We start from the raw sequence: 27,719 nt of genomic DNA, 5'->3' as shown, positions 1-27,719 counted from the left end.
CATGTGCCACTGGAAAAAGTACAAAGCAGAGTCCTGGTGTCAATTTTCTTCAGTCTCTAAAGTGATTGTTAAGTCATCCAATTTGAAATATTTTGATTAATTCAATCAGGAAGTTGGTCATTATTTAAAAGGTCAACATTAACATATAGAACCTTACTAGCTGTACTAGACAAGCACTTAGTACTTCCACTCTTCTCCCCTATATAATTCACTGTTTTAGCAAGCTGTGTGCAAGAATTTCAGCATGTGAAACAAAAAGGACTCTAAGGTAGCCCTTATGAAAATCGAGCAAGTAATATGCAGATCATTTTCATATAACAGTGAATCTCTGCAGAACTCTTGCTTATGGCAAAAGAGAAGCTTCCGTTTCCCTAGCAACTGCCACAATCAAGAAAATCAGATAAAAGAAAAATCTAAAGCAGGCAATCTGAGATGTATTCAGTTTTCTGTTGCTGGGAGAGTTTTCCCTGCTTTGTTCATTCCTGTTATGTCCCTAAACCCAGTGCAGATGCTGTGGTAATTTGGTGGTACAGTATTTGGTGCTGTGATCCATAAAACTGCTAAGTTACGGGTTTTTGTAATTGCACAACAGGGTAAGTGATGAGAAGGATGCTCGTGGCTATCTCCAAGCATTAGCTTCCAAGATGACAGAAGAACTAGAATCATTGAGAAGTTCCAGTCTGGGGTCACGAACACTGGTAAGGAATTAGGAAACATTCAAGATGTTCTGGGCATGTCTGAGAAGCTAAGTTTTTTTACCTAAAAAGAATTAAGTCTTCTATTCTGCTTTATAGCTTTTAGCTACTGCTTGCAAATCCAACTAGGCAATCTGAACAGAATTTGATAATTGCAGGGAGCAGTTTTTCATACTAATATCTGCCATAACAGATATTAAGCACCACAGACAAGAGAGGAAACAGTAACTTAAACCATCAAAGGGGAGCACAGAAATATACCTTATCATGTTGTGTGCAATTTAATAATTCCTGTTGCAGTGAGACAACAAAATTTTCTTCTGTGAAAAAATGCTATCTGGCTTATACCAGTACAAACTAGGGACACACAGAGCGTGTGGCTTTATTTACATGCAGAACAATGAAACCTTTGTACCAAATTCCCCAAAATTTAATAGAGGAGCTCTCATAAAGGAGTATGGTTTCAAAGAGAAAAACACTTGCATAAGCAAAGGAAGAGCCATTTGCAGCTTAGCATGGGAGCCCACATCCCTACTAATGCCAGTCAACAGTCTGCCATCCAGAATCCATCTGCTGCTGGTTTATGCACATGAGAAGTTACTCACCCCTTCCAAACCTATGAATACAAGAGAATAAGAGAAAGCTTTATTTCTGTGAGCTGACATTTGTCTGCATCATTAAGAGACAATTATAATATTGAGAGGTTTAATGGAAAGAAAGATTGGATCAAATGCAGTTTGCATTTTTATCTCAGCTACTGCCAGAATAAAGAAACTGTCTGCTCTTTTATAACTGGTTTTGTAACTTCTAAAGAACCTGCTCTAAGGCAGTTACTTCTCAAAATAAAAAGTGCTTTTCAGTTTTCATGACTTTTGTTTGGAAGTTCATCTATGACTAGAGAGGTATTCATTAGAGAATATCAGAAATGTAGTCCACACTAAAAAATGCCTGGAAGAGCTCAGAGTGTTAGCTGTTGGGGTAGTAAGGAGGAATTGCATGGTGTATGCTGAAGTATAGCATTTATGTATGTAGAATATGTTATATGTACAGTAGCATATATATAGTGTGTGCTACTTAGCAAGCATAAGACTTGCTTAGGCAAATGTTCCAGATTATCTTGGGCATCTCAAGACCTCCATTCTTTGTTCCTTTTTTTTATTCTCATGGTTTTGCTACTCTTGGTATGTTTTATGTTAGTATGGTTTTATGTTTATCTCATCTTTGAAAGTCCATTATATCACTGTGCAAATTTTACACTCAGTTCTAGATTGGACAGTGAAAACTAGTCATATCCAGTGGGTTCTGTCTGTTTGGCGTCTATGCTCAGTGATCCAGCATTTTGGTTTCCAGCATATGGTGTTAATAGTGTAACCAATATTAAAATTGCTCATTACTTCATTTTTGTGTAGTGAAGACTGACTATTGACTGATTTTCATGCAGCAGATGTGCTGTCCATATCTGATTAAAAGAGCATTCTCTGAACCTGTATGAAAGCTAATTTATGTCTTTGGACAAGAGCAGAAATATCCTTAGACAATTGATAGTAATATTCAGTAACTTACTGCAACAGGATCCACTTTGGAAAGTGCGACGCAGTCAGAAGTTGGATATGTCAGCAAGGCTGGAATTACAGTCAGCCCTTGATGCAGAAATTCGTGCCAAACAACTAGTTCAAGAAGAGCTACGGAAAGTTAAAGATGCAAACATATCTTTCGAAAGGTAATGAGAGTTTTGCTTCTGTTTGGGGATTCATGTGCTGATCTAAACTGTGGATTAGAATAGCAGCAACTTTCTTAAAATGGCCCCTTGTGCCTAAGATATTAGACTCCATCAGAGGGATCCCATTCTACAGGCTATACATTTCTTACATAGTTAAGTGAGAACTGTAAAAATTTCTTAAACACTTCATTGCTATACTAAGTTACGGGCATCTGAGAAAAAATAAGTGTAAGAGCAAATTCACTACCATATCTTTGACTAACTGGAGAGTTAGGCATGTTCTTGGGAATTAAAAGTCTAAGTACTATTAGAATAATTTTGTTTGGCAGATACCTGCAGTGATAGCAGAAGTCTTAAGTGCAGTTTTAAATATCTAGTCAAGTAAGGAGGTGTCTGATCAGGGGAAAAGTAAAATTAACCACAATGCCCCTCAAAAAACCTCCAAAATAACTCCACAAAAACACAAACAAACAAAAAGGCTTTTTCTAAAAGCCTGAGATATAGGACCAGAAATTAACAACCTTGTGTACTGGCATTCCTGGCTTTAAGACATTGCAGATTACATTTTGATCATATTTTTTTACTTCAGTAAATTAAAGGAATCAGAAGCAAAAAACAGAGAACTGTCAGAAGAGATAGAAGGTTTGAAGAAAAAAATGGAAGAAAAATACAGAACAGATTCAGGTAATTAAATTTACTGTGTTCTAAACAGAGTTCTAACACAACCTGTGATGTTGCTTTCTAGCTAAGCCTGTTCTGCTTTTGGTTTTAGGTCTTAAACTTCCAGACTTTCAAGATTCCATTTTTGACTATTTCAACACCTCTCCTCTTGCACGTGATTTGACTTTCCGAGTGAGTTATTGCATAAAATAACTTTGAAAACAAGATAACTGAATTATATTTTTTTTATTCGGAAGTAACTCTTAGGCACTGTATGGCAGATTCATATCTTGCATATTAGCCAAACGAGGCACAGAATTGGATGCTCAGTAGTTGTCAGTTTGCTTGGCATTTTGTAGGGAAGCTGGCGCCCCTGGGAAATATTCTTGGAAGTTCACTCTAATTATTTCTCATTCTAGCTTCTTTGTGCAGGTTAATCTCAAACATTTGCAAAATGAAATACATTCAGGGTTTTTTGGAAATGTTGGCACACCCTGTTACAAATAAGGAATTAAATGCTTTGCAGTTGGAAGATGCTGATTCTTACAAGGAAAAGTGTTCACACAGTTCAAGGAATGCTTAAGCAGATATGTAAAATTGTTGGCTCCAGATCTTAATGGGGTGGTTAGAGGAGAAGGAGCCGGGAAGAGAATCAGAGGACCCACAGATGTTGGTATAATAAGTTTATCGTGACACACCCTGTGATCTTTAGAAAACTAATCATACAAATCACAGCTCCAAGTAGGCGTTTCACTTTAAATGATTTGTGCATTCCCTGAGGAAGCAGCTGTTAAATGCAACATTGAATCACATTTCCTTACTTCATGAACTCTTGATCCTTGAAGATTTTTCTGGGGTTTTTAAGATTTTGTTTTGCAAAGCATAGACCCAAGTTGAACTGAAACGAATAATCTGTTCATGAAGTGGAGTTAAGGGGGCTCAGGTTAAAACCTCATCAATCTGGTTAGATTTTCTATCCGAGATGTGTTCTCTCTCTCTCTCTCTCTCTCTCTCTAAAAGGTCTATGGACATGCTGTGATATTTTCATACAGTTTGTGTATTTGCTGTTCCCACTCACAAAATGTCCATGCTGCCTTTCTCAGTAATAGCTTTCTCAATACTTACTTTCTCAATACTATCTTATTTTAAAACATTGCTTTCAAAAGTACCAGATAGACATAAAACAGTAATATGTAAAATATCAAGCCCATAACTAAATAAGGCTCCATTCTACGGATCCTGAAATAAATACATATTCTCTAAAGAAATGCAGGTGGCATTTTCTGATGAATTACATTAAAATTGCTGATACTGTGCTTAATAACTTACATTAAGATTTTTTTTTTCACATGTACCTATGAAGATACTTTGTATCATCTTCTTTGGGGTTAATTTAGTTTGAATTAGTATCATTTGGCCATATAAAATATTTTATTTAGCTAGACAACTACTATTCTATCTGAAGTTTTCCTGTGGGTGATAAGCGATCATTTTTATCCCTCATATCTATTACAACAAAGGATTCTGTTTCTTCTTCGTCTACATCTTCTCTGCTAGCCTTTTGGGAAGAAGTAAGTTTTTGCTAGTAGTTTTGTGTCCTTATTTTGTTGTGACCTGTCTTAGTAAGAATGGCCCTCTAAAACTAGATACTTTGCTTCCTTAATTTCTCTGTAACTTAATCCACTAAACCTCTTCGAGGCTTACTGATTTATAGTTTGACTATATATATAGCTAAAGCTGAATCACACAGTATTTTGAAATTGCTCATATTACATAATGGTGCAATTTGATCTTGGCCCAATAAATGGCCCAACCCTTCCAATGAATTTGGAATGAAACAAAAATAACAAATATCTGAACAAATTTAGTGAGCTAACTGAACCTGAGATGTCTTCCTGTCTATACTGGCTGGGAAGTGAGTGATTCATTACTTGTTGCTTTTAGTGCTAATTACATCATTGATGTGAAGTCTAATCTCATGTTTGTTAATCACAGTTTTCATGATGTCCTGAGAGTACAGTAATACAGAATCCTACTTCCACACCCAGCTGCTTTTGCTCTGGTATTGTAGCATACTTCCCCCTTGTGCTGGCAATTAGTAGTTGCTAATTTCAGTGTGAAATTAATAGATGGCTTATAATGGATGCTAATTTTAAATGTTAGTGAAATATAAAACACTGTGATTGAGTAGACATGATTCTTTAAATGACAGAGGCTAATCATTCTTAAACAACTTTTTTAAAAATTGAGTGTTACTACTTTAAGATTTTTTCTTGTGGCAGACTTACTAGCTTCTGTATGATCCTAGTGTAGTAAACTGCCATGAGAAATCAGCTATTTTAGGGATGATTGCCAAGCTACTCAAGCATCATTCCATACCTGCAAGCAAGAGATTAGAGACAGCTTTGATGGGAGAATGCAGCTGTTAGAGCATTTATGCTGTTTTCTGAGATTTTGCATTTCAGTACTTCCAGCTTTTCCATCAGGTGTCAGGGTTTGTTTTGAGGAAACATCTTTTTTCAGAGTCAGTGTTAAATGTATGTGTACTTCATATAGAAATCAGCACTGGGTCTTGTTTCCATTTTGTTGGCACAGGACACTTCATCAGATACGTGGTGTATAATCTAACATGTTTGCTGTCACTTTTGCAGACCAGCTCTATTAGTGAGCAGGAAATTCAGGGTCCCAAATCGGAAGTTTCACCATCTACTTCAGTTGTAACTGCAGAGCAACAGCAAGAAGTAAGAGACCTGTTATTTTACCCTGAAGAGTAATTCACCAGAAAGTCTCTCTGTCTTGTTTGCAATAAATGCATACAGCAGCTTTCATTATGAAGAAGTAGTATTGAATGCTGCATATTTGCAATGTCTCAGCTTTAATTTCACCTGCTTTGAGGACAGTTGCAAATGAAACCTTTTCGCTGGCTTTGTGTATGTTGATGTACTTCATTTTCATGTTTTCTGTATTGCTGCTTGTTTGTTAGTATGCAGGCTTTCCTGTGAGTGCTTTAAAACACAATCTGTTTATATTAAATCAGAATGGCAATGTTTATGATTATTAAATTTTTGATAATTTTCAAAAAAAGGAAAAAAAATCAGAACAATAAGATTTGCCACTCCAATCTTGAAACAAATTCTTGAAGCCCTATTTTGCTCAATTACAGTTTCTTGTGATTCAGGAACCAATTCGGCTTCAGAGGATGCCTGCTGCTCCTTCCCCCACCATTCAATCCATTTCTCTAGCTGTACCAAAGGTAGGGGGACTGTACCAACCTTATTCTAAAGAACAAAGAAAAAAAATTTAATTTATAAATTAGCCCTCTGTGTTTTCTTGTCCTGTTTGGGTTTGTCATGTGTGTGTTTTTGTTAGGTCTGTGTTTTTAATCAAATGTTTCCACATGCATATTAGTGGGTTTTGTTTTGTTGGAAGGGATGGCAAAACTTGGTTGTAGTTTTGGGTGTGAGTGTCTTTTGGAGTTGGAAATAAAGCTTTTACTGTTGTCTTGCAGCACCTGCTACAAGATGCACTTACATAAAAGAAGTCCAGGCTTCATAATGTACACACTGATACACTGGAGGGGGGTGGAGGGAGGAGCTTGCATTACTTAAGCTTGCATTACTAAAATGAAGTTATTTTTTATCCTGAATATGTATTTCAGCCTAAAGCTCACCAGCTCAATATCAAGTCCTTCACAAGCCCCACTCAGTGTAGTCATTGCACTTCTCTTATGGTGGGATTAGTTCGACAAGGTTATGCCTGTGATGGTGAGTTGGTGAAACTTCTTGTAAATTTTCAGCAAACCCCTCAAAAAAGCATCCCAGTGTATTTTAAGACAACCATTTTTTTGGGGAGGGAATGAAAGAGAGGGGTGGCTTCCACTGGATGATTTTCCTTTCTATTGCATCACACCATAGTCCTGAAGTCTCTTTAGAAGAATGATGATGCATGATGAAGTATGGTTTCCTTGTGTATTGTTACTGCATTCTAGTACCATTAGTGTGCTATAGTGCAAGGGAGGGGATAGGGAAGACAGGACTGGTTTCTTTTGTTGTACTAGAGAAAACTGCAGGAATGATCTGGTGGCATGAATCTGATTATGTCTATTTTATGCTATTCTGGTCATAAACCCCATATGCTGGGAGAACTGTTTGCTCAATTATTTGGCCTGTAGCCTGTCTTGCTGTCCATTAGTTTTATTTAAAATGCTTTCTCTGATGCATGTATCACTACTGAATTCCATGTTTGAATATACAGAGGTATTTTAATTTGAAAAATTAATATTGATTAGACACATGAACTCAGTTAAATAGGCCACAAATCCATGTAGTATGCATACTACAGTAATAAATAGCTTTATTTCTGTGCCCAGCTTAGTTCTTGCTAGTGGCAGCCTCTGCACTGACACCCTCAGTATCACATGTAGATTGCTTCATCTGCCCTTCAGGGCTTTTTTCCTGGCAGATGTTCTGGTGGCAGTTCTTCCTCAGGAGGACCTGTCACTCTGCCAGCACTTGCCCTTGGGCTGCCTTTTGTCTCCTGTTGCTGACAGTTCTGAACTCTTGTTTTGCATCTCTTCTTGCAAGCTTGAAACCGTCTTTTTCCTTTAGTGCAGCTATCAACTTCACTCTTCTTTTGTCTTGTGTATTTTGATTAAGCTCGGCATCGTTAGTTTTCTATTTTGCCTAATGCACAGCAATTCTTGATTGCTGCAGAAAAAGCTAAATTCGCATTGATATAAAAACAGAGATGACTCCAATAGAACAAAACTTTGCCAAAAGTTCTCCTCTCAATCTCTTGCATTTCCCAGTTCCTCCTCTTTCTAATCCTGCAGACTATGGTAAAATACAGCTACACTTACAGAAGACTGGAACTGACTCTATCATGTGGATTTTCCCTATTCTGTATCTGGTATACCTTGATAGCCACAGTCCCAAATAATCATGATGCCTCCTCAAAGAGCTGAATTTATTACCTAGTCTTTGGGAGCACCTACAGTACTTCATGTGTATGACTTTTTGGTAACCCCTCCTGGGAGCATACAGTAGCTCAAAGAGCAAGCCAAGCAACCTGCTCTGTTCAGCCCCCTCTGCTGTCTCTTCCCTCAGGCATCATGATGTTTATTGCCCTGTCTGTGGCTATGCAGAAGCAGGCTTTCAGTTTCCAGGTATTTTGGAATCCTTTGACACTTCATCATCACAGAACAAGATGTGCCTAGGATATCTGCCAGATTCCCTCTTCTGAGAATGTGGTTAGGAGGAAACACAGGGCAGATCAATGTCATGCCCCTCTCTTCCTGCCTTCCCAAGCCTACTGGTAGGAACAGGGTAGCTGGGACAAGCAAAGCAAAATCTCTGTGGAAAGATCTGGCCCCTAAGCTGTGGGTCAGATGCCTCAATATAACACATTAACTCATTCCACAGTTCTTGGAGTCTGTTTCATGTGAAGTGGCATGTATTTTAAGTTTTTTCTGTGTACTGCTTCTGTGTGAAGAGCTCTGTAGGCAGGACCTAGAGACCTCTGTCCCTTGGTGGTGCAGCACAAAGTGGTGCAAATGGTAAGAAAGCATGCAATGCTAGTTTGCTCCTTATCCGAACATACTTGAACTCTGGGCAGTAGATATATATGGCCCTTTCATCATGCAGTATTTCAGTCCTTTTCTCTGGTTTCTACTTTATTTGTGCTTTATTTATGTCTGTATCCTGTGTTAAATATTTTAACCCTTTCTGGTTTTTTGATCAGTTTAGTTTTACTTTGTCTTTGCAGTGTTCTTGCATAAGAACACCTATTAGTGCTATCCTGTAGTTTTATTCCTCCTTTATTAATACTGTTTCTCTTCTGTGCTTAACACCAGCAAGCACAGGCAGCAGGCTGCCTAGCTCATTTTCCTTGAAATCTGGACTCAGTTCCTGCCCTTTAGGAATGTAGTAGGCTAAAAAGAGGAAACAAAATCACTTTGGAGAGTCTCACACAATATCTGGCTGTGTTCACTCCTTCAGCATAGTGAGCTATTGCAATATTTGACTGCCAGTTTAACTGTGATTAATTAATTTGTTGAGTGTAGACTATGTTAATCACCTGTTACAATTGACTCATACACATATTTCACTGTGAATTTTCTCTTTTGTACTTAGTGTGTTCATTTGCATGCCATGTTTCCTGCAAGGACAGTGCACCTCAGGTCTGCCCTATACCCCCTGAACAGGCCAAAAGGCCTCTTGGAGTAGATGTGCAAAGAGGAATAGGAACAGCCTACAAAGGTTATGTCAAGGTAATAGTCTTTTCTTCTTGGACAAGAGACAAAAACTTCACTTACAGCTCTACAGCTTGGAACCTCTAAGGATGTTTAAACACATCTCCTAAATAGTGCTAAAGCCTTAAGGCTTTGTGTGGCATCTTTGTAACTTATTTAACCTTCCATGCTTTAGATGTGGGAGAAACACTCATTTTTACTACAAGAGTTGAAGGTCAGTAGATTAGTAGCTACAATGTTCATAAGCAGCAGGGGGGAAAATGGTTTAAGAAAGAATTTCTGTCATTTTTAATGTAATCATAATATAAAAGCATATATAAATACCATAATATAAGCATAATATATAAGCATAATATAAATACCATTTTGTCATTAGTGGAATATCTAAGCCTAATATCTTTATACAAGTCTTAATATATTTTTTAAGCTGTAACAAGGAATAGTTGAACTTAAAAGAGGATAAATGATTGCTCAATTATATGATACTTTTCATCCTATTTTGAACGACAAGTAGAATGTGGTCTAATTCCATCAATTTAAGTATAAGCTTTTCTAAATGTCCTGCTTTCTGTGTCTTCTACATGTGCTTACACATGATAAGCAATCAATTATTTACCTACAGGTCCCAAAGCCTACAGGAGTTAAGAAAGGGTGGCAGAGGGCTTATGCAGTTGTCTGTGACTGTAAACTGTTTTTATATGATGTGCCTGAAGGAAAATCCACCCAGCCTGGAGTTGTGGCAAGTCAAGTCTTGGATCTCAGGTTTGTATTGTTATGGCAGAGTAGAAATCCTCTCTACTTTTTTCCTAACAGGAGTGTTTATTCCTAGTACACAAGAAATTACAAGATTTTGAGAGCTCTGGCCTAAGAAGATTGGTGTATTCTGTACATAAACTGCAGATGAGTTTAGGTTGATTACTTAAGTGACTTTACAGTCACTCACACTGCAATCACTAGTATTTGCAGCATTAACATGCTTCTTTCTAGAATTCCATATGCACCTGTAAAAAGCAAGTATATATTGGTAGATTGCTTTTCCCACTCACTCTGACCTTGACACTGAGTCACAGATCATCCCATAGCCAGTAAGTTCAGGAATGTTAGAAAAATTGAAGTGGTCTGCAGAAAAGCACCAACTAGTATACACTGCAAATGGCTCTGACCTTGCCTTTGAATGGGAGTTATTATTTCATGGGGAACCATCAGAACCAGTGAACACTCTTTACCAAATACCTGAGATCAGAGTAACCAAGGAATTTTTTAAATTTCAATTTATGGAAATATTAGGAAAGTATAATACCTTTAATGTTACAGCACTTTTGTACCTGTATGGAATATAAAATTTGCATTCACAAGCACCTTGATTTATATTTTTTCCAGACAGTAGTACCGTGGGGTTGCACCAGTACTGCTGTGCTGTTCTCACACTCACTGGGACCTGTCAGTGTCAACTCTCTGACATACTGGCAGCAGGAGCAGGAACGTGGAAGTATTGCAAATAGCAGCATTCACATCAGTACATTGCTTGAAGCAATTCAGCCAGATACCATATACCAACTGTCCCATGCTTTATCTGCTTGTTGTAGCTGCCTCTTTGAGGCTGTCATCTGAGGATTCTTAGATGTTTTTAATAGATATCCACCACAATAGCTATGAATTGAAGCACAGGCAAGTTTCAGATGTTGGCATCATCTTTGCACTAAAATTGGCAATTATAGTGATCAACTTGGTCAAATTTAGTTTAAAAAGGCTAGTGTAAACAAGCCCTCTGGGGTGGAGCTCTCTGAAATGCAAAAGTTGTTCTGATGTCTGTTTATTTTACTGTAATAGAGAATAAAATCTAGCTGCTTTGAAAACCCTTATTTGAAACCCACAAATTATAATTATGTTGCCAAGAGCTTTTTATGTGATTTTTCTTTTTTTCCAAAGGCCCTTCTCTTGCTACACATTGAGGTATGAATTATTCATTTCTAATGTGTCTGCTGGGCTGGAAGAGCAATATTCTTGCTTCTAATTGTAGAATAGGTGTGGTTGGGACACCAAAACTCCACAAAGCCACCCCATATAACTTCAGGTGGACTGAGATACACGTACCAGATGCTGTAGAGACATAACTGAGGCTTGTGAGTTGTTTGGGTCAAGGATGGTTAGAGCATAACAAAGCAGTTGTGACCTCTGTGCGGTGTTAGGAGATTGCACCCTATTGAAACAGTGGTGATACCAATTAGATTTTGCTGAATAATCCTAGTGTGTGCTTCTATGTGATGCTTTTGTTCTCTTTTCTCAATAGAGATGAAGATTTTTGTGTGAGCTCTGTCCTAGCATCGGATGTAATACACGCAACTCGGAAAGACATCCCTTGTATATTCAGGGTATGGCTACCAAGTGACTCTTACAGAAAATACCAGTTAAATACCAGTGTTTTGTTTTGATAATGGCAAATGCTCTCCATATAATATTGATTAAGTTATGTAGAAGTGTAAGAATTTACAAGGGCTGCTGACATATATAAAAAAACAATATGGTGCTCCTCTTATAACTAAAATGCAAAGAGCAAAGTTCTCCTTCTTTAGCTGCTTCCTTGTATATAAATTTTGGCACCTTTTTTTTCTTTTCCTGATTATAATTCAGTATATTTTCTCTCTTTTTCCATTGGTATTACCAGATTCTGTTTTTTCTTGTTTAGCTTTGGACTCTTTAGGAACCAGCATTGTAACAGAATATTCTGAAACTGATCTAGTTTCCTTAATTTCATATTTAAGTATAGCAGAAAAAAAAAAAAGAGAAAATAATCAGCTGAGCTGTAATATCCCCTTTATTGTATATTCTATCTGAATGCTGTATTTAGTTTTTAACAACAGGAACTTAATTCTTATGTTTTGTGTGAATCATATTAAATCTGGAATTCTAAAATTTAGAAAGGAATACATCAGTAACTAGTATTTATAGTCCCTTGCATTTGGATACAGAAACTCATTGTTATCATGCATTTTTCATGCAACAGAAGTTCCTGGATAGTTTTTCTGTTTAGAGCACATTCTGCTTTGAAATCTGTAGGTTGATTTAACTGAAAATTAATTGAAGCCGTAGTGATTTTCTTTTAGCACGGGGACATGGGAGAATGCAGTAATTTAGTCTCAAATACTGCTTCCCTTCAGAGCTTTGAATGCAGATATGATGTTCTCTTCCCCTTGACAACTGCTTCAAAAATTAGATAACAAAATCAAAATCTAGGACTGAAGATAGCAATACCTTTGGGTTTAAATGCATCTGGTTCACAAAGCATGTGTGTTACTCTCAGTAATTCATGGGAGGGAGGGATGAAGACAGTCTGTGGTTCAGAGCAGGAAGGAGCATTTTACTGCTATGGATTGATTATTGTAGCAATCCTTTCCCATATTTTAGGATTCAGAATATTTAAGCAAGGCTGAATACTTTTAAATGAAACCACTGTGGCTTGTGCAGTGGTTATTTTTTAGTTGTTTTTTGAAGAACTGTGGCTGTATTAGCTGTGTTTATGCCCCTTGGGTATATCATTCCACTGTCATGAGGAAGTATAGTTTATTTTCACAGTTCTGTGTGAGAAAAAGGGCTTTTATTACTCTTAACTAATTTTGCTGTCTCTGTCTGTTTAAAGGTGACAGCTTCTCTCTTAGGTTTGCCTTCAAAGTCTTGTTCTCTACTGATCCTGACAGAAAATGAGAATGAGAAGAGAAAGTGGGTTGGAATCCTAGAAGGGTTGCAGTCTATCCTGCACAAAAACAGGCTGAGGAACCAGGTTGTGCATATTCCACAAGAAGCCTATGACAGTACACTGCCTCTTATTAAAGCAAGTTTAGCTGCTGCTATTGTAGGTATGTTTGTTTTAACTTTCATCAGTGAGTGAAGGTTGTTGGAACTTCTAGATGGGCTTTTATAATGAGAGCACTGACACCTTGAAATAAATTCCTCAGCTGAATTCCTTCATAGGGGTTTAATAATGGGCGAAAAATGCTAATCTTGCATTGATATTCAGGTTACTTCATCCATTTGGAGTAAATAATACTGTTGAGTTGTTCAGCAGGTTGTTTTAGCAATATGCTATAGCATGCTTTTGACAGACTATGTGAACTCAAGCAAGATTGATTTTTTTGGTGAAAATCTTTTGGTGCAGAAATTTTTTCAGCTGTTCAAAACAAACAGCCTATTTTAAAGATAAGACCAGAGTAGCTGAATTAATGGCCTTTTTTTCCCCTCTTGGTTTAGATCGAGATAGAATAGCAATTGGTTCAGAAGAAGGACTGTACGTGATAGAGGTGACCCGTGATGGTAAGTTAGGCCATAATGCATTCAATAATTACATACAAAATAATGAGCTCCATAACTTGTCGTGCTGCTCTAATATAGGTTGCATAACAGCATTTCATGTATAGTAAATATTAAGCACTCAGTTGATTGATGAGAAGGAAAAGTGAATCTGAGGTATAGGCACTAATTTGGTCGTTATCGTTATATTCAATTGACTGGCTGAAATTTAAGGGATGAGTTACTGGGCTTATTCTGGCATATTCTCACCTTAGCTGTGTTCCCACAGCAGGTATCAAAATGCTTCAGCACACAGAGCAGCTACAGAACACACAAAGTTTTGTGGACTTCCCTATATAGCCTCCATGTCTTGTCTGTTTCTTCCAGAAATTTGACAACCACTCACATTGTCTTGCAGACCAATAGTGTCCAAAGCAAATGTGTCTTGGGGTGCTAGTCTTGTCAGTGATTTTCTCAACTCCTTTTTCTGTGTAATTTAGTTTGTGGCTATTTGAAAGTTGGATTTTACTCATGCTAAAGGTTGCATTTCAGTGTAAAATAAAGCAGTGAATACAGGTTTTTAGAGACTTACTTGACTTTCAAAATTAAATTATATCAGGGATATGGTTTTGGGTCAAAAGAAAAATGTTACTGTTTCTTCTTATTCTAAATAAGACATTGCCCAATTCCGGGAGAAGCTGCTTTATACGTGGACACAGCAGATATTTGAAATTCTTTTTAGCAGTAACGAATGCCATTCCTTTGAGTAAACTTCCAGTGGTCACCGTTCTTTAAGTAGTTAGATATAAACATAGCTTGAGATGCAAATAATTCCAGGGATTCCAGTACAGCTTCTTGCATAAAAGAAAGCTGTAAATTTAATTGGAAAAGTCATGTCAAAAGGGAACAATTATCCGCATCATCATGTCATGTGTAAATGTGAAAATTAATTATCAATTCTGGTTTTAAGCTAAGAGAGCTTAAACTCCTGTTTAGCAAGAGTTTTCTATGGCCAGTTCTCTGTGCTAATAGCATTTTTATAAACCATAATCTGTTTTTCATTTTATGGCAGTTGTAATTTTTAGTGTTAATTAACTGCCAGCTGTTTATAGCAAAGGTCTTTGGTTAGAATATTGCTTAATTTTTGACAAATAAGCTGGGGTTGGAGCTAGGAAGAAAACCATTTCTCTGTGGCAAAAGCCGGTTATTTCATAGAACATTTCTTCAGACATTCCATCTATTTATGCAGGTGGGGGTACACCACAACAGCACTTTGTGGTTTAAACAGGTAAAGTCTTATTGTCAAGTTTAGAGAATTTGGTGGCTTTGGCTACGGTACTCAACTGTTACTGAAAAAAGGCAAAGAACTTCCAATTAAGAGAGTTTTTTTGTTTTGTTTTGTGGGGGGGGTTTTTGTGTTTGTTTTTTATTGTTGTTTTTGGGGGGTTTTTTGTTTGTTTTTTGGTTTTTTGCTACAATTCACAAATATTTTTAATGCATTCAGCTAGCAGAAAAATTAAAGTTACAATTTAATTTAATTGGTTTATGCTAATTAAGTTTCCTAGTTTAGAATTGCTCTTCTCTTTGTGCCCCATGAAATACTCACTGCATTCTTGAAAGTTCTTGTATAGCCAAGATCCCCAAAGAGCACACATTGTACGTGACTGCCTTAGCTGCCTCTAGCCCTGCTTTTAAAAATGCATCAAACAGCAAAACTCCCATGGGTAACCTGACTAGTCCTTGCTCTGAGAAGGGCTTTTTCTGGTGCCTGTCATGAGCTTCTCTTCCTGCAGCCTAAGCTCATTCCTTCTTACCCTTTCCCCATCACACACAGCATTTTTTTGCCTATCCATATGTGTTTTACACCCCCTTACTGTACTGCTTTTGTATCTGGCTGAGAGACCTGCCAGCAGTACAGCATTTTGTCTCCTATCTTATCAGGATTGAATACTTGGTATTTCTTGTCTTTGTATTCTGCTAATTTGGTTTTCCTCCAAAATTTATTGAAGATGCTGATGTTTTCCTGGAGGTGGGGCCCATATCTGGAGATGCAGCATCCTGCACTGTACAGACAGTAAAGATACAATTATATAAAACAATTTATCCATTTATCATACATGTTACACAGTGTTTTCCCACGGAGTGTTGGGATTTTTTTTATTAATAGAGAAGGAATGAACAGGAATGCTTTGTTTTATTGTTTGCTCTGAGAATTAATAACGGAGAATCAAACATACACAATAAGTGCTCTTGCTCACCTGGTACATGTCTGTGTTTAGATTAATTTTCAGGCATCACGATGTAGCACTGCAGTGTTTCTGGACCTGGTAATCTTCCTGTTTAATTTATGGCATCTCTTGTTTCCTTTGCAGTGATAGTCCGAGCTGCTGACTGCAAGAAGGTGTACCAGATAGAGCTTGCTCCCAAAGAAAAAATTATCATCCTCATCTGTGGTCGGAACCATCACGTCCACCTTTACCCCTGGGCCTCTCTGGATGGGTCAGAAGGGAACTTTGACATTAAGCTTGCGGAAACTAAAGGCTGCCAATTGATTACAACTGGAACACTGAAGAAGAGCTCTTCTACTTGTTTGTTTGTGGCTGTCAAACGACAGGTTTTTTGCTATGAAATTCACAGAACTAAACCTTTCCACAAAAAATTCAGTGAAATTCAGGCTCCAGGAATTGTACAGTGGATGACAGTGTTCAAGGACAAGCTCTGTGTTGGCTACCAGTCTGGGTTCTCTCTGTTGACCATCCAGGGAGATGGACAATCTATAAACCTGGTAAATCCTAATGACCCCTCGCTTATCTTCCTCTCACAGCAGTCTTTTGATGCCCTTTGTGCTGTGGAGCTCAGTAATGAGGAATACCTGCTTTGCTTCAGCCATATGGGAGTTTACGTCGATTCGCAAGGTCGAAGGTCACGCATGCAGGAACTAATGTGGCCTGCAACTCCTGTTGCCTGTAGTATGTATATGTTTTTCTGTTGCCATATCCCTCTTGCTGCTTTACTTGTCAAAAAACACTCAGCATTGTATTCAATTTTGCTTCAGTTTGTCTTTGGATATCGAGTTTCAGTTTTGATGAGTTAACAGACACATGGTTCTTCCTGGTGGTAGTTTTGGACTTGGAGATCCTGGATGCTGCAAGAAATTCTCTGTCTTATTACAGGACACAGAAGAATAAATAGTGGAATGCAAAATAATTTCTACAGAGAGTAGTCCTGGATGCAGGACAGTGCAAGACTACCTGTCTGTGAAACTTTGTTCACCTAGAGAGTATAAATGTCCAGTTGCCTGTAGGGTGTCTTCTGTGTACTGTGCTCAAAGTACAGTAGAAAGTTGAAGAAGAACGTAACCTCAAGACTAAAGGTTCATAAATATAATAAGAGATAAAAATTTTCTCACTTTGGTTTTAATTTTAGGGGCACAATATACAAAAATAGTATGGGTGGAGAGTAATATTTGAACCACTCTGCTTGTTTCAGGAGCATTGGTTATCAGCTTGGTAGAGCAGAGGCACATACAAAGCATTTTTCAGTATTCAGTAGTCAAAGGCAGTTGATGATAAATCTGGTATTTCAATTTGAAGTTCAAATAGCAATTAAATTTTTTTGAATTATGGAAGGCAAGAAATAGCTTTTTGTTTAAGTAGTACAGCAAGAAGGAGTTAGGTGCATGTTGGTTTGATGAGGCCAGGCCCTAATAGGAATGTGTTTAATTGTATTTGATTTGAACTGAAATGGTTTGCTTACTCTACTCTGACCTACTTCTGCACAGAAGTCTGAAGCAAAGTCCCAAGGAAACAATGTAGTGGCAAATTTACTTTGAAACACTATTAGATAAAACTAATGTTTCCTTTTCCTTAATCAGCTTTGCAGGTTTTTGCATTTCAGCAAACCAGACTTGTTAATTTTTTTTTCTGTTATTATTAGAAGTGTTCTTACTGTAAACTATTTTATAACATTCTTGTATGTGAAATCCTGAGTGGTGCTGGCCTAGGGCTGTTTTTGTAGAAAGAGCAGCATTTTCTTCTGCCAAAGGGAACTGAATTACTCCCCTTTTCATTAGACTTGTCCTCCCTCCTCAGTCCTAGTGTCTGTCACTAGTGATGGTGAGTATTCTTAACAATCCCATCAGGAGGTTGTAAAATTACAGAATGGTTAGGGTTGGAAGGGATCTTAAAGATCCCCTACTGCCGACTCCCCTGCCATTGGCAGGGACACCTTCTACTAAACCAATTTTCTCAAAGCTCCATCCAGTCTGATGTTGAACACTAGCATGGGTGGAGCAGCTTCTTCCACAGCTTCTGTGAGCAACTTGTTCCAGTGCCTCACCACCCTCACAATAAATTTCTTCCTAAGATCTAGTCTAGACCCACTTTCAGTTTAAAGTCAATTCTCCTTGTCCTGTCACTCCCTGCCCTTGTAAAAAGTCCCACTCCAGCTCCCTTGTAGCCTCTTCAGGTACTAGGTAGGAGGTGCTGTAAAGTCTCCCCAGAGTCTTCTCCAGGCTGAGAACAGCCCCAGCTTTCTCAGCCAGTCTTCATAGGAGAGGCCAGCAAAGTGGAAGTAATTCTGCTGTGCTAAAACACCACGTTGTAGAGAGGTTTTGGGCTAAAACAGAGAATTTGTGTCTGGGGCATTCAGTGCCCTCACCCCAGGAGAGGGCAAGGTGAGCACTAGCACAGCTCTGTTACCTCAGCTGGCCCATAAGGGTGGCCCCTAACACCAGCCTGGTGCTGGTGTCCTGTGCCTGGGCCAGTGTGGTGTCCTAGGGCTGCTTGGCTCCCATGCAGCCTGCTGCAGAGCCTTGGAGCCAGCTGATCTGGAGGCTGGAGCATGGGCAAGCCCAGTGCAGGTGCTGACACAGCTCTCTGGGAACCACTTGAGATCTGGTCAAGCTCAGCAGCTCTGAGTGACAGGTGCCAGCCTTGGCTGCAGATGGTGTTTCTGCCTGATGCTTAGTTCTCCCTCTTGATTTGAACATCCAAGCCAACTAAGACCGCATGTAATAAATGCTTGACTGTAAATCACTTTTGTGTTACATTTTTATGATAGCTGTCCAAGGCATTCTTTTAATGAATTTTAAAAATAGCACCACAACTGTACTTCAGTTCTTCTAAGAAGATTTTGTGATGTGTTTAGTGTGCTACTGGGTTATTTTCATTTTGTTTATTGAAGCATCTTCTCTCTTATTAAATCCCTTAAGTTTCTAGTAACTGCTTTTAAAATCAGGAAACAGTCTTTACATGAGCAGAAGCATGTTGATACAAAGCTCTAGAGATCTCTGCTTTTCATTTGACCTAAAATAAACTTGTCTGCTGATGCCTTTTATGCTTAAAAAAAAAAAAAGGTTGAAAAGAGAAAATTAGTTATGGGCTTTAAGCATTGTGACATTTTTTCTGTCAACTTGATGAAAGTAACCCATACATGAATATCTAAAGCTAGAAAACTGTAGGCAAAAGAGGAAGGAAATTGAGAGCAGATCTGCATCCTGAGTTCATGACCCAGCTCACAGATGGTGGCTTTCTCATCTCCTCTGCTTACAGCAGATGTATAGTTAGTTTGCTGCTTCTGAAATGAAGTAATCCATAACAAAGCTAGCTGCTCAGTTCCTACCACCTAGCAGATTTGTATGCATCTGAAAGCTTCAGATGCCATTTTGCAATTTCATGAAATGGCAATATGAAGTTATAAAAAAACCTGAAAGGGTCAAATTTAAATATTTCCATGATGGTGTTAGTTGTCATTAACAAATCTATTCTCACCAAAAAAATCTTGTTTGAAATTGGGGCTTTGAAAATGTGTTTTAAAATGGATATTGCACATCGTAGAAAACTTGTAACTGTTGAAATATGCTCAAATATTTGTCAGTTCTGGACTACTGAAATGACATTTGGGTTTTCTGTTTGTTTTCAATCAATGCAGGTTGCAATTCTTCATTTGTAACAGTGTATAGCGAGTATGGTGTTGATGTGTTTGATGTTAACACTATGGAATGGGTCCAGACTATTGGCCTGCGAAGGGTAAGTAGTTTTCTTTGAATATTGAACTCATTTGGGTTACTTTCAAATGAAGTGTTTCTTCAGAATGTATGCTACACTTGAGCTAATTCTCTCTCTCCTTCCTCAAAACAGATCAGACCATTAAACATGGATGGCACACTGAATCTCCTTAACTGTGAGCCTCCAAGGTTAATATATTTCAAGAACAAGTTTTCAGGTGAGTCCTGAGCAAGGGGAGAAATGGGGAACTCATTCTAACTGGTTATTTTTCACCATGTTACCTTAGCACTAGATGAAATTTGTGTTGAATGTGTCTGGGTCAGCATGTACCTCTGTATGTGAAATTGCTTTGTGCTATTACAGCAGGAGCTGGCCTCAGTGTACCAGAAACATCTGACAACAGCAAGAAGCAAATGCTTCGAACCAGGAGCAAAAGAAGATTTGTATTTAAGGTTCCCGAGGAAGAGCGGTTACAGCAAAGGCGGTAAGAATTTATTTGTAAATTTTTAAAAAGTAGCTGAGTCTACATGATGACATGCAGAGACTGGGAATGCTAATAGTAAAAATCACTCTTGTTTTTTTAGGGAAATGCTTAGAGACCCTGAGTTAAGGTCAAAGATGATTTCTAATCCAACGAATTTCAACCACGTGGCTCACATGGGACCGGGAGATGGAATGCAGGTCCTCATGGACCTCCCACTGGTAAAATACATTTATAAGGGAGGGTTATATGTATGTGCATTTGTTCTTGCTCACAAAAGCTGTGAAGATGAGCTTCATGGGCTCAAGTATTGTCTCTGTACCGAATTCTTCTTTAAATCCTTTTGAGAAAGGTGAACCTTCCTGCTGTGCAATGCTTCTAAATCCTGTGCAAGGAAATACTGTTAGCTGACTTATGAATGAGGCACTGAAAGACAGATACCACTGCCAGGAGCTTGTTAGTAGTTCTGTATATAATCAGTCTCTCCTCCTTCCTTTTTCTTGTTTGTCTTCTTAAAATAACAGAATGAATTTCCTTCCCCCTCATCCTCTCAACATTCTGCTCTTGGTATCACCTCCAACAGGCTTTGAGCACGTCTATCCATGAGCCCTATCTCTGCTGAAATCTTTCTCCAGAGTGACCATTCCTCACTTCAAGGCTCCCTCCTGCTTTCTTCCTCTTCCTGTCCCTCCTCTGCTTCCCTAGCAAGGGTAGGAGTAGCTACAACTGTTAGGAACTGGAATATGGTATGCTTGTGGTATTTCACCAATTCTAGAGCAATAGCAAGGGGAAAAGACTAATGCTGTGGAGGTAACTAAAATGCATGCGACTTGCAGTGCTTTATAGCATTAATTTTATTTTGTGTTAACTAACACAGCATTTTATGAGCTATTTTAGTGTTAAAACCACAAGAGGAAAATGTGAAGGTACACTTTTATATTCTGTATGTACCCTCTGTCCTAGAGCTGTTAGTCAGGCTTTCTCTTGTCTTTCTCAGATAGCCCAGATGTGGGTGAGGCATTTGTCATTTCAGCAGGAGGAGGAAGGAAAGCAGAGCTGTTAGTACAGTCCCTGCCCCTTCACAGAGGGTTTGCTGGCTGACAGGTTCCAGTGACTGCTATGGGGCTTAGTTCTTTCTCTGTCTTTCTCAGGGTTTGTGTCTGTTACTGAAAATATGTGGATGTGGTCAAGTAAGTTCAGTTTTTCTACCAACACTGAGTTGTAATAGCTTCAAAAGCACAGTAAAGTTTTCATGAGTAACAGCTTGTCATTGGATAGCTTTTGTTGCTGGCTAACAAGGTGTTTAATTTCAACTGTAGAGTGTCCTACCTCCTGCCCAGGATGAAAAAACCTGTCCGTCTTCAGCTAACTTGTCACGGCAGCAGCAGCAACAGAGAAACAAAACCTACATCTCATGGCCCTCATCAAGTAAGGCTGGGAGCAAGCTGGTCACCTCTGAGCTGTGATCTGTGATGTCAACAGGAGCTGTAAACTGCCTTTTGTCCTTTCCTCTCTGCAGGTGGCAGTGATGTGGGAGCAGCCATGCCTTCCCGAAGTATGTCCGACCCTGACCAGGAGTTTGACAAAGAGGTAAAACAGCTTCTGTAAATGGAGACTAATGATACCCTGTTGATGTAGATTGTTCTCTTTTTCCAATAAATTACATTCCCAAGGAAATACTTCATAGATACATTTATGGAGATGTTTTCTTTCCACAAGTGTTTTTCCCAGCCTGTAATACATGTTTGCAAGTTAGGCCAGCACAAGAGCAAAGCTGTGAGAAGGTCTTCTTATGGTGATATTTTAAGAAGTGTTATGTCTTCAATTAAACTTTATAGGCAATGGAAATTTGACTAATTGATGAAATGTCCTCAAAGCTCCTAAAAATGTTCGCTGGGATATTAGCATAGAATAGCAAAGTAATATGACTAGTTAAGTAATTTTCTGTGCTGCCTTAAGGAAGGCTTTTTGTCATTTAACTTGAGAAGGAATCAAATTTGTAATACATGAAACTGCCTTTAGCAAGAATAATATGAGCATGTGCCAGTAGTCACCAAACTTAAAGTGTTCTGGCTCTACAAAACTGGTGTTCCTGAATCTAAATAGAGAAGAGACATGGTTTTTGTATGTGATTTATCATATGTTGTCTTCCAAGCTTTGCTAAAGCACTGTCTGTGCAAGGAAAGTGTTAGGAATTATTCCTGGGAAGCAAAGTCCCTAATTAAGATCTTTTTTCAATGCTTTTTGGTACCCAACTGCAGGCCCATATAATAGTTGAATTTTGAAGCATGTTTTTGCAAAGCCAGACTTTTGCTGGATGCCTTAGCACGTGCCAAGTCTGGAGTTCTGAGCATACCTGTGGTTATGACTTTCTTTGTCACCTTCAGTTAGCCATTAGAAGCACATGAAAGTGGGAATCTCTAAACACAAGTATTTTTGAGATAGTCTTGGTTTTCAAAGGTGGTTATGATGGACTATGTTAGTTATTCTGCTCACCCTTCCCAAACTCATTATATTCCATGCTCTAATGGTAATTGTTGTTTGTAGGCACAAGTAATGATAGATTCAAAAGGGATTTTTTACAATCTTTTCTCTTTTTGGTAGCTTTTACAATTTCTTATAACTTCTTAAATTTAAAAAAACAGTAGTTTGAAACTGAAAAGAGGCTCCAATAACACCTTATGGCTTTATACAATTTCCCTCATGGCTTTTCACTTTATGAACTGGATCGTGTTGGGATAATCTTATTATAGATTATCTTATTATTGTTCAAACCATGCAAAATCTTCTGAACAGCATTCTTGAAGGGTGTCACTTTCCAATCTGTTTGCTGAGTATATATTTCCCTTTCTTGAGAACAACTTGCTGCAGCAGTAACAGGAGTTTTTCTGTGCAGTATTTCATCAGCTGTGAATGTGTGCAGTGCTCATAATTGTAACACACCAAAGTAGTGGGAAACTTGCCAGCCATCCTGTTAAAGTGAGACTAGCCTGTGAAGGCAAATATCCAACAACTAATCTAACACTGGGGAAATAACTGTGGATAGTCTTTATTAGATATTGACGTAGGACGAACCCACTAAGTATATTCTGTTCCCAGATCTCCAGCCAGATTCTTGGCAGCCTTCACTCGTTTGTCAGGCGCTTCACAGGCTTGTTGCTGTTTTGTAAACAGTTCATAATGTTTGTTTCCTTCCCCTTCGCCAAACTGAAGATGATTCGACCATAATTTTTATATGTTTACATGGGCAGATAAACCTACTCCTGGGCTATAAAAATTGCCTAAAAATCATAGGCTGGTAAATTCTGAACAACAATGAACAGATAGATGCATTCCATCAGGAAAGCTTTGCAATGTCTAAAGGAGAGGAGCCAGAGATGTAGCAATTTCCACATACTTTACCATATTCCTGTTGCGTAAGAAGGTCACCTTTGGGACTGCACTAGAGCCTGTTGATGGTAATGGAAGTACTTGCTTGAATGTTTAACTGTGGTATTAGTCTAATGCACACTGCTTCATAGGTGTTGCTCACCCTCATTTTTGAGTGCCTTCGAAAGCTTTTGAGTATAAAGAATTCAAGTAAACAATTTTTTAATGTTTCTCATCAACAGCCTGATTCAGACTCCACCAAACACTCTACTCCATCAAACAGCTCAAATCCAAGTGGTCCCCCAAGTCCCAATTCTCCTCATAGGAATCAGCTAACACTAGATGGACTGGACCAGTCGACCTGTGACGCATAACGGCGCCGCTCTCGCCATTCCAGCTCCTGTCATCCACTACTCCATGGTGTTCAACAGCAGGGCAAAGCTGTCTCAGATGCTAGTGCCAAGACTGACACAGACTCTCTAGTGTTGTACAAGAATAATTATATATCCAGATTGTAGATACAAACTATGGAAATGAAGAAAATTCTTTACTAATAGCTATTGAGCTTTTTATGCAGAATTGTTCACTGCTCAGTTATGGTTGATTCCTTTCTGCACAGCTGTGACAGTTTTATTGCATAGGAGCATTTAAGGCCACCAGTAAATAGTCTTATTCTTATGGTGAAAGAGAAATAGGGAGAGTTACTGATAATGTTGCTACAATGTCAGGAATATTATTTTTCTATAGAATTATGTAATGTCTGATTAGCAGGAAATCCTTTTAGAAAGAATTTGGACTTCTGAATAGGAAATGTGAGCAGGTCTAGTTACATCCTCAGATGAATACACTTTTCCCTTTTTCCCATTACTGTTTTTTTCCTAAATCTTAAGGAGAATGGTAGGAAGCTGTAGGTCATTTCCAACTCAGTAGAATCACCAGGAAGTCAAAGAAAAGCTGGTTATAGTTCTGTGGCCTTCTAATTAATTTAGCCATTACATATACAGCTGCACAACTGTCTTTCTATCTTTCTACCAACTTTTTAGTCTTGTACATAGGACTACTGACAGTTATCTCTTTGCCCATTCCCTGCTTTTAGTCCTCATCAGTCATTGGTCAGGGCTTTTAAGATACTGCTGTGAAAAAATTTTACTCCTAATTCCTGCCTTTCTCCTCCTGAGAAGTTGTTTCTCCTGGGTTTTTGGTGTAAGGACACACTATGCTGTTTAGCTAGCAAGCCTTCTTGTGGACGCATTGCCCTTGGAGTCTGCTGGACCCAAGGGACTGTATCACACTAAAACATCAGTCTGTTCATTGGTTACCAAAGTGGAACGTGAAGGATGTGTAACTGGGGGTGCTGCTTTTCTCATTAATTGTATCCTCACCTGCATGAAGACCCCATGATTATTATCAAGTATTGATCATGTAGAAAAATGCACAACACACTCCTGTATATTTTGCGATGGCCCACGTGCGGTGATGTTTTGCGTGTATATTTAATCTCATGCTTCCATGTATTATACATTTAGTACTCAAAGATTTGTGACCATGTTTCATTAAAAGCTTGTAATTAATTCAGTGGCTGGCATATCCAGTTTGTCATTGTCACACTAGTGTGCCTTCTGTGCCAATTTTATGACGGTTGGATGTCACTTATTTAAAATTCAGTTTAAATGGGCTAATAATATACCGATGGCTAATGTTCTTTTCTGAAACACTGTATAGAACGTGCACTTATCTTTAGTTTAAGCTGAGTGTTCTAGTCAACATTTAATCCTGTTACATTAAGTGTTCGACAGTACTTGCTCTTTTTCTCAGATTCCTGATAAAGGGGCTCAGTTAGAGCTGGACACTACTGCTTTGGGGGTTTTCTGGTTTTTACTTTTTTAATGTAAGTCTAAGTCTTTGTAATTATTGAATTGTGAGAACATTTTTGAACAATTTACATGTCAATAAAGCAGAAGAGGGAGGTTTTAAAGTTTACAGTCGTCTGTCTTGACATCTGAAAAAAATCGACCACTGACACTTGCTGCTGTCTCATGGTAAATTCACTTTGTTCACATGGACATTTGACATAAACTGAAGGTATTTTGGAGCTCCATACCCAAGCACTACAAGAAAGGTGCATATTGCTGAAGGTGAATGAGTGTTCAGGAGCAATGGAAGCCCTTTTGATGGAATACAGACATTGAAATTTTGTGCCCTCGGTTTGTTTTAGGGTTGTCATTTCATTGATCTGCTGGCCCTATTAATTCCTTTTTAAATGATTTATGTGACTTGTTACTTACAGCTGAAGCATAGTAAGGAGGCTGCAGGGTCTACTCATGCATCTTAAGTATCATAAAACAATAAATATATTTCACTTGTTGTCAAAGCAGTACTACCAAAGAAGGGCTTAGGAGCATTTCAAGGATTGGTGTGTAAATGGTGCAGCCCCTCATATAGGGTTTTTTCTTAAAGCTCTCCTCATGCTCTGGTGTTTGTGCACCATAGAGCCCACTGTAGCTAGACAGTGCAAATATCTCCTCTAGGGTGTCCTAGGTAAGCATCCCTCATCCCCTAGGGAGTGCCCAGTGTTCCTGAGTTGCTTCTTAGTTTGTCTTGCCCTTCACAGGAAAGGCTGAGGTGGGTGTTTTGGACCCTGCTATTCCTTACCTGACCAAACCTGCCTGGGCAGGCTGGGATAGGTTGACTTGAGGAGGTGCACCCACACTCTGCCTTGGGGATGGGGTGATAGCTGACAGGAGGTTTGAGAGATGTGTGCTGGAAGCCTTCTCACAAGTATTCATGCTAATCAGCCTTTGACTTTTAAAAAACATTTCTCCTGCTCTTGAGCTGATTTTTCTCTGCACAGTGAGGACTTGGGATGACAACAAAGTCTTTAATTATGGGGGTATTAAATCATAGCACTCAGCAGTGCCAGAGCTTGGTTATAATTTAAGCAGGAGAACATTTCTAGAAAAATTAATTAATTGCTCATATGAATACATTATTCTTTTTTTTTTCCTGCTTAAGGCTGGGCAAGCAAAATTCCTTCCCAAGTCCTCCACCACAGCCCTTTGCAGATCATGTTTTCCCTTACGGATTTCGATTCTAGTTACCTAAAGAGTCCTCTTGAGCCCTCAGGAAAATTTTCATAAATGCAGAAATTCAGGTGAAACAAATCTCTGACAATGCACTTTCTTATCCCTGGAGGCTACCAGTCTTGGACTGAAAGTGAGGAATTGAACCATGCAAGGAACGAGGGTAATTTGGTGTCTGCCTGTTTCTCTGCTCATTCCATTTTCACAGAGGTATGAGATCAGGTTGTGAAGCTGGAGTGGTGGGTGTACTACTCACTGGAACATGTGGTCACTATTTCGGAATGCATCAGGGTATCACTTGCCACCCAAGAACTAAACTCATCTGCTACCATCTCTGTCTACAGAACAGGTGTGCTGAGAATAAACAGCTTCCTAAATAGGTGCAATCTGCTGGAGAGGGGGGTGCATAAAAGCCGGCTTTATCTTTGCAGGGTAAGTGCATGACACAGCTAAGTCACAGGGAGGGGACCTCAGTGTGGAAATGCTGGAGGTGCAGGCACCCTTGTTCTGCACAGCACCAGATTGGCATCCCTGGGAGAAAGCAGATGTGTAAAAACCTTGAAAGCTGACACTGGTAGCCTAAAGAAAGCACTGAGAAGCAGGGAAGTATTTGAGGGAAGAGATGCCTGTGAGAACTGAACTGCACTTTGAGGTGCAGTTAAGCAAAGAATTAGTGAATGGAAGGTGTTGTATCATGACCAAAAACCTTGTCCTGCTGAGTTTAGCTTACTTTGAAAGAAAAAGGATGCATGGCATTCTTGCATGCCAGGCTACTGGAGCATCTCGTGTTCCAGGTTGCACCATCTGCTCTAGATGAAGCGGCTCTGGCAGGCAGAATGGAGTAGGATAATAAAAAAATCAGCGTTCAGCTGCCCAACCCTTCCTTCCACTGCTGTGGCAGCAACTCTGGCTGGCCTTCTGCCTCCTTGCACCCATGTAAATGTGGCTCCTCTCTCAGTTTCCCCTTAACATCCCTCCCTGGCAGCCTTGGGCTCAGGAGCTGCCACCCTTGCCCATTGCAGAGCAGCCCCTTCCTACAGGGTGAGAGCTGCTCTCGTGTCCTGGGCTCGCTGCTGGCAGGGCAGCGCAAGGGGCTGGAGGGAGTTTCGTGGGCACAGGACTACATCAGGAAGGCAGGATGGAATGCACAGTGCCAGCACAATCTCAGCACT

General features: G+C 39.0%; 1 protein-coding gene across 5 annotated transcripts in view; it reads left to right on the top strand.

Moving 5' to 3' along the window:
- CDC42BPB (CDC42 binding protein kinase beta) overlaps positions 1-25,445 on the top strand; it is an 88,284-nt gene extending 62,839 nt beyond the window's left edge. The window contains exons 18-37 of one of the 5 annotated variants that reach the window (XM_062495648.1): positions 593-698; positions 2,267-2,415; positions 3,005-3,099; positions 3,188-3,267; positions 5,727-5,816; positions 6,254-6,328; positions 6,734-6,839; positions 9,207-9,343; positions 9,948-10,087; positions 11,616-11,697; positions 12,963-13,179; positions 13,571-13,633; positions 15,982-16,575; positions 19,541-19,638; positions 19,750-19,834; positions 19,981-20,101; positions 20,202-20,319; positions 21,418-21,526; positions 21,618-21,688; positions 23,710-25,445. In XM_062495648.1, coding sequence (XP_062351632.1) covers positions 593-698; positions 2,267-2,415; positions 3,005-3,099; positions 3,188-3,267; positions 5,727-5,816; positions 6,254-6,328; positions 6,734-6,839; positions 9,207-9,343; positions 9,948-10,087; positions 11,616-11,697; positions 12,963-13,179; positions 13,571-13,633; positions 15,982-16,575; positions 19,541-19,638; positions 19,750-19,834; positions 19,981-20,101; positions 20,202-20,319; positions 21,418-21,526; positions 21,618-21,688; positions 23,710-23,841 — 2,668 coding nt within the window. In that variant the 3' untranslated portion in view covers positions 23,842-25,445. Of the gene's footprint in view, positions 1-592; positions 699-2,266; positions 2,416-3,004; positions 3,100-3,187; positions 3,268-5,726; positions 5,817-6,253; positions 6,329-6,733; positions 6,840-9,206; positions 9,344-9,947; positions 10,088-11,615; positions 11,698-12,962; positions 13,180-13,570; positions 13,634-15,981; positions 16,579-19,540; positions 19,639-19,749; positions 19,835-19,980; positions 20,102-20,201; positions 20,320-21,417; positions 21,527-21,617; positions 21,689-23,709 lie in introns of all 5 variants that reach the window. The other 4 variants (XM_062495647.1, XM_062495646.1, XM_062495650.1 and 1 more) reach the window with 4 other exon arrangements.
- The last annotated feature ends 2,274 nt before the right edge of the window (positions 25,446-27,719 follow it).

This window comes from Cinclus cinclus, chromosome 6, assembly GCF_963662255.1.
Source record: "Cinclus cinclus chromosome 6, bCinCin1.1, whole genome shotgun sequence".
Taxonomy (NCBI): Eukaryota; Metazoa; Chordata; class Aves; order Passeriformes; family Cinclidae; genus Cinclus; species Cinclus cinclus.
The sequence above is the reverse complement of the archived record's forward strand: the minus strand, read 5'-3'. Positions and strand labels throughout refer to the sequence as shown.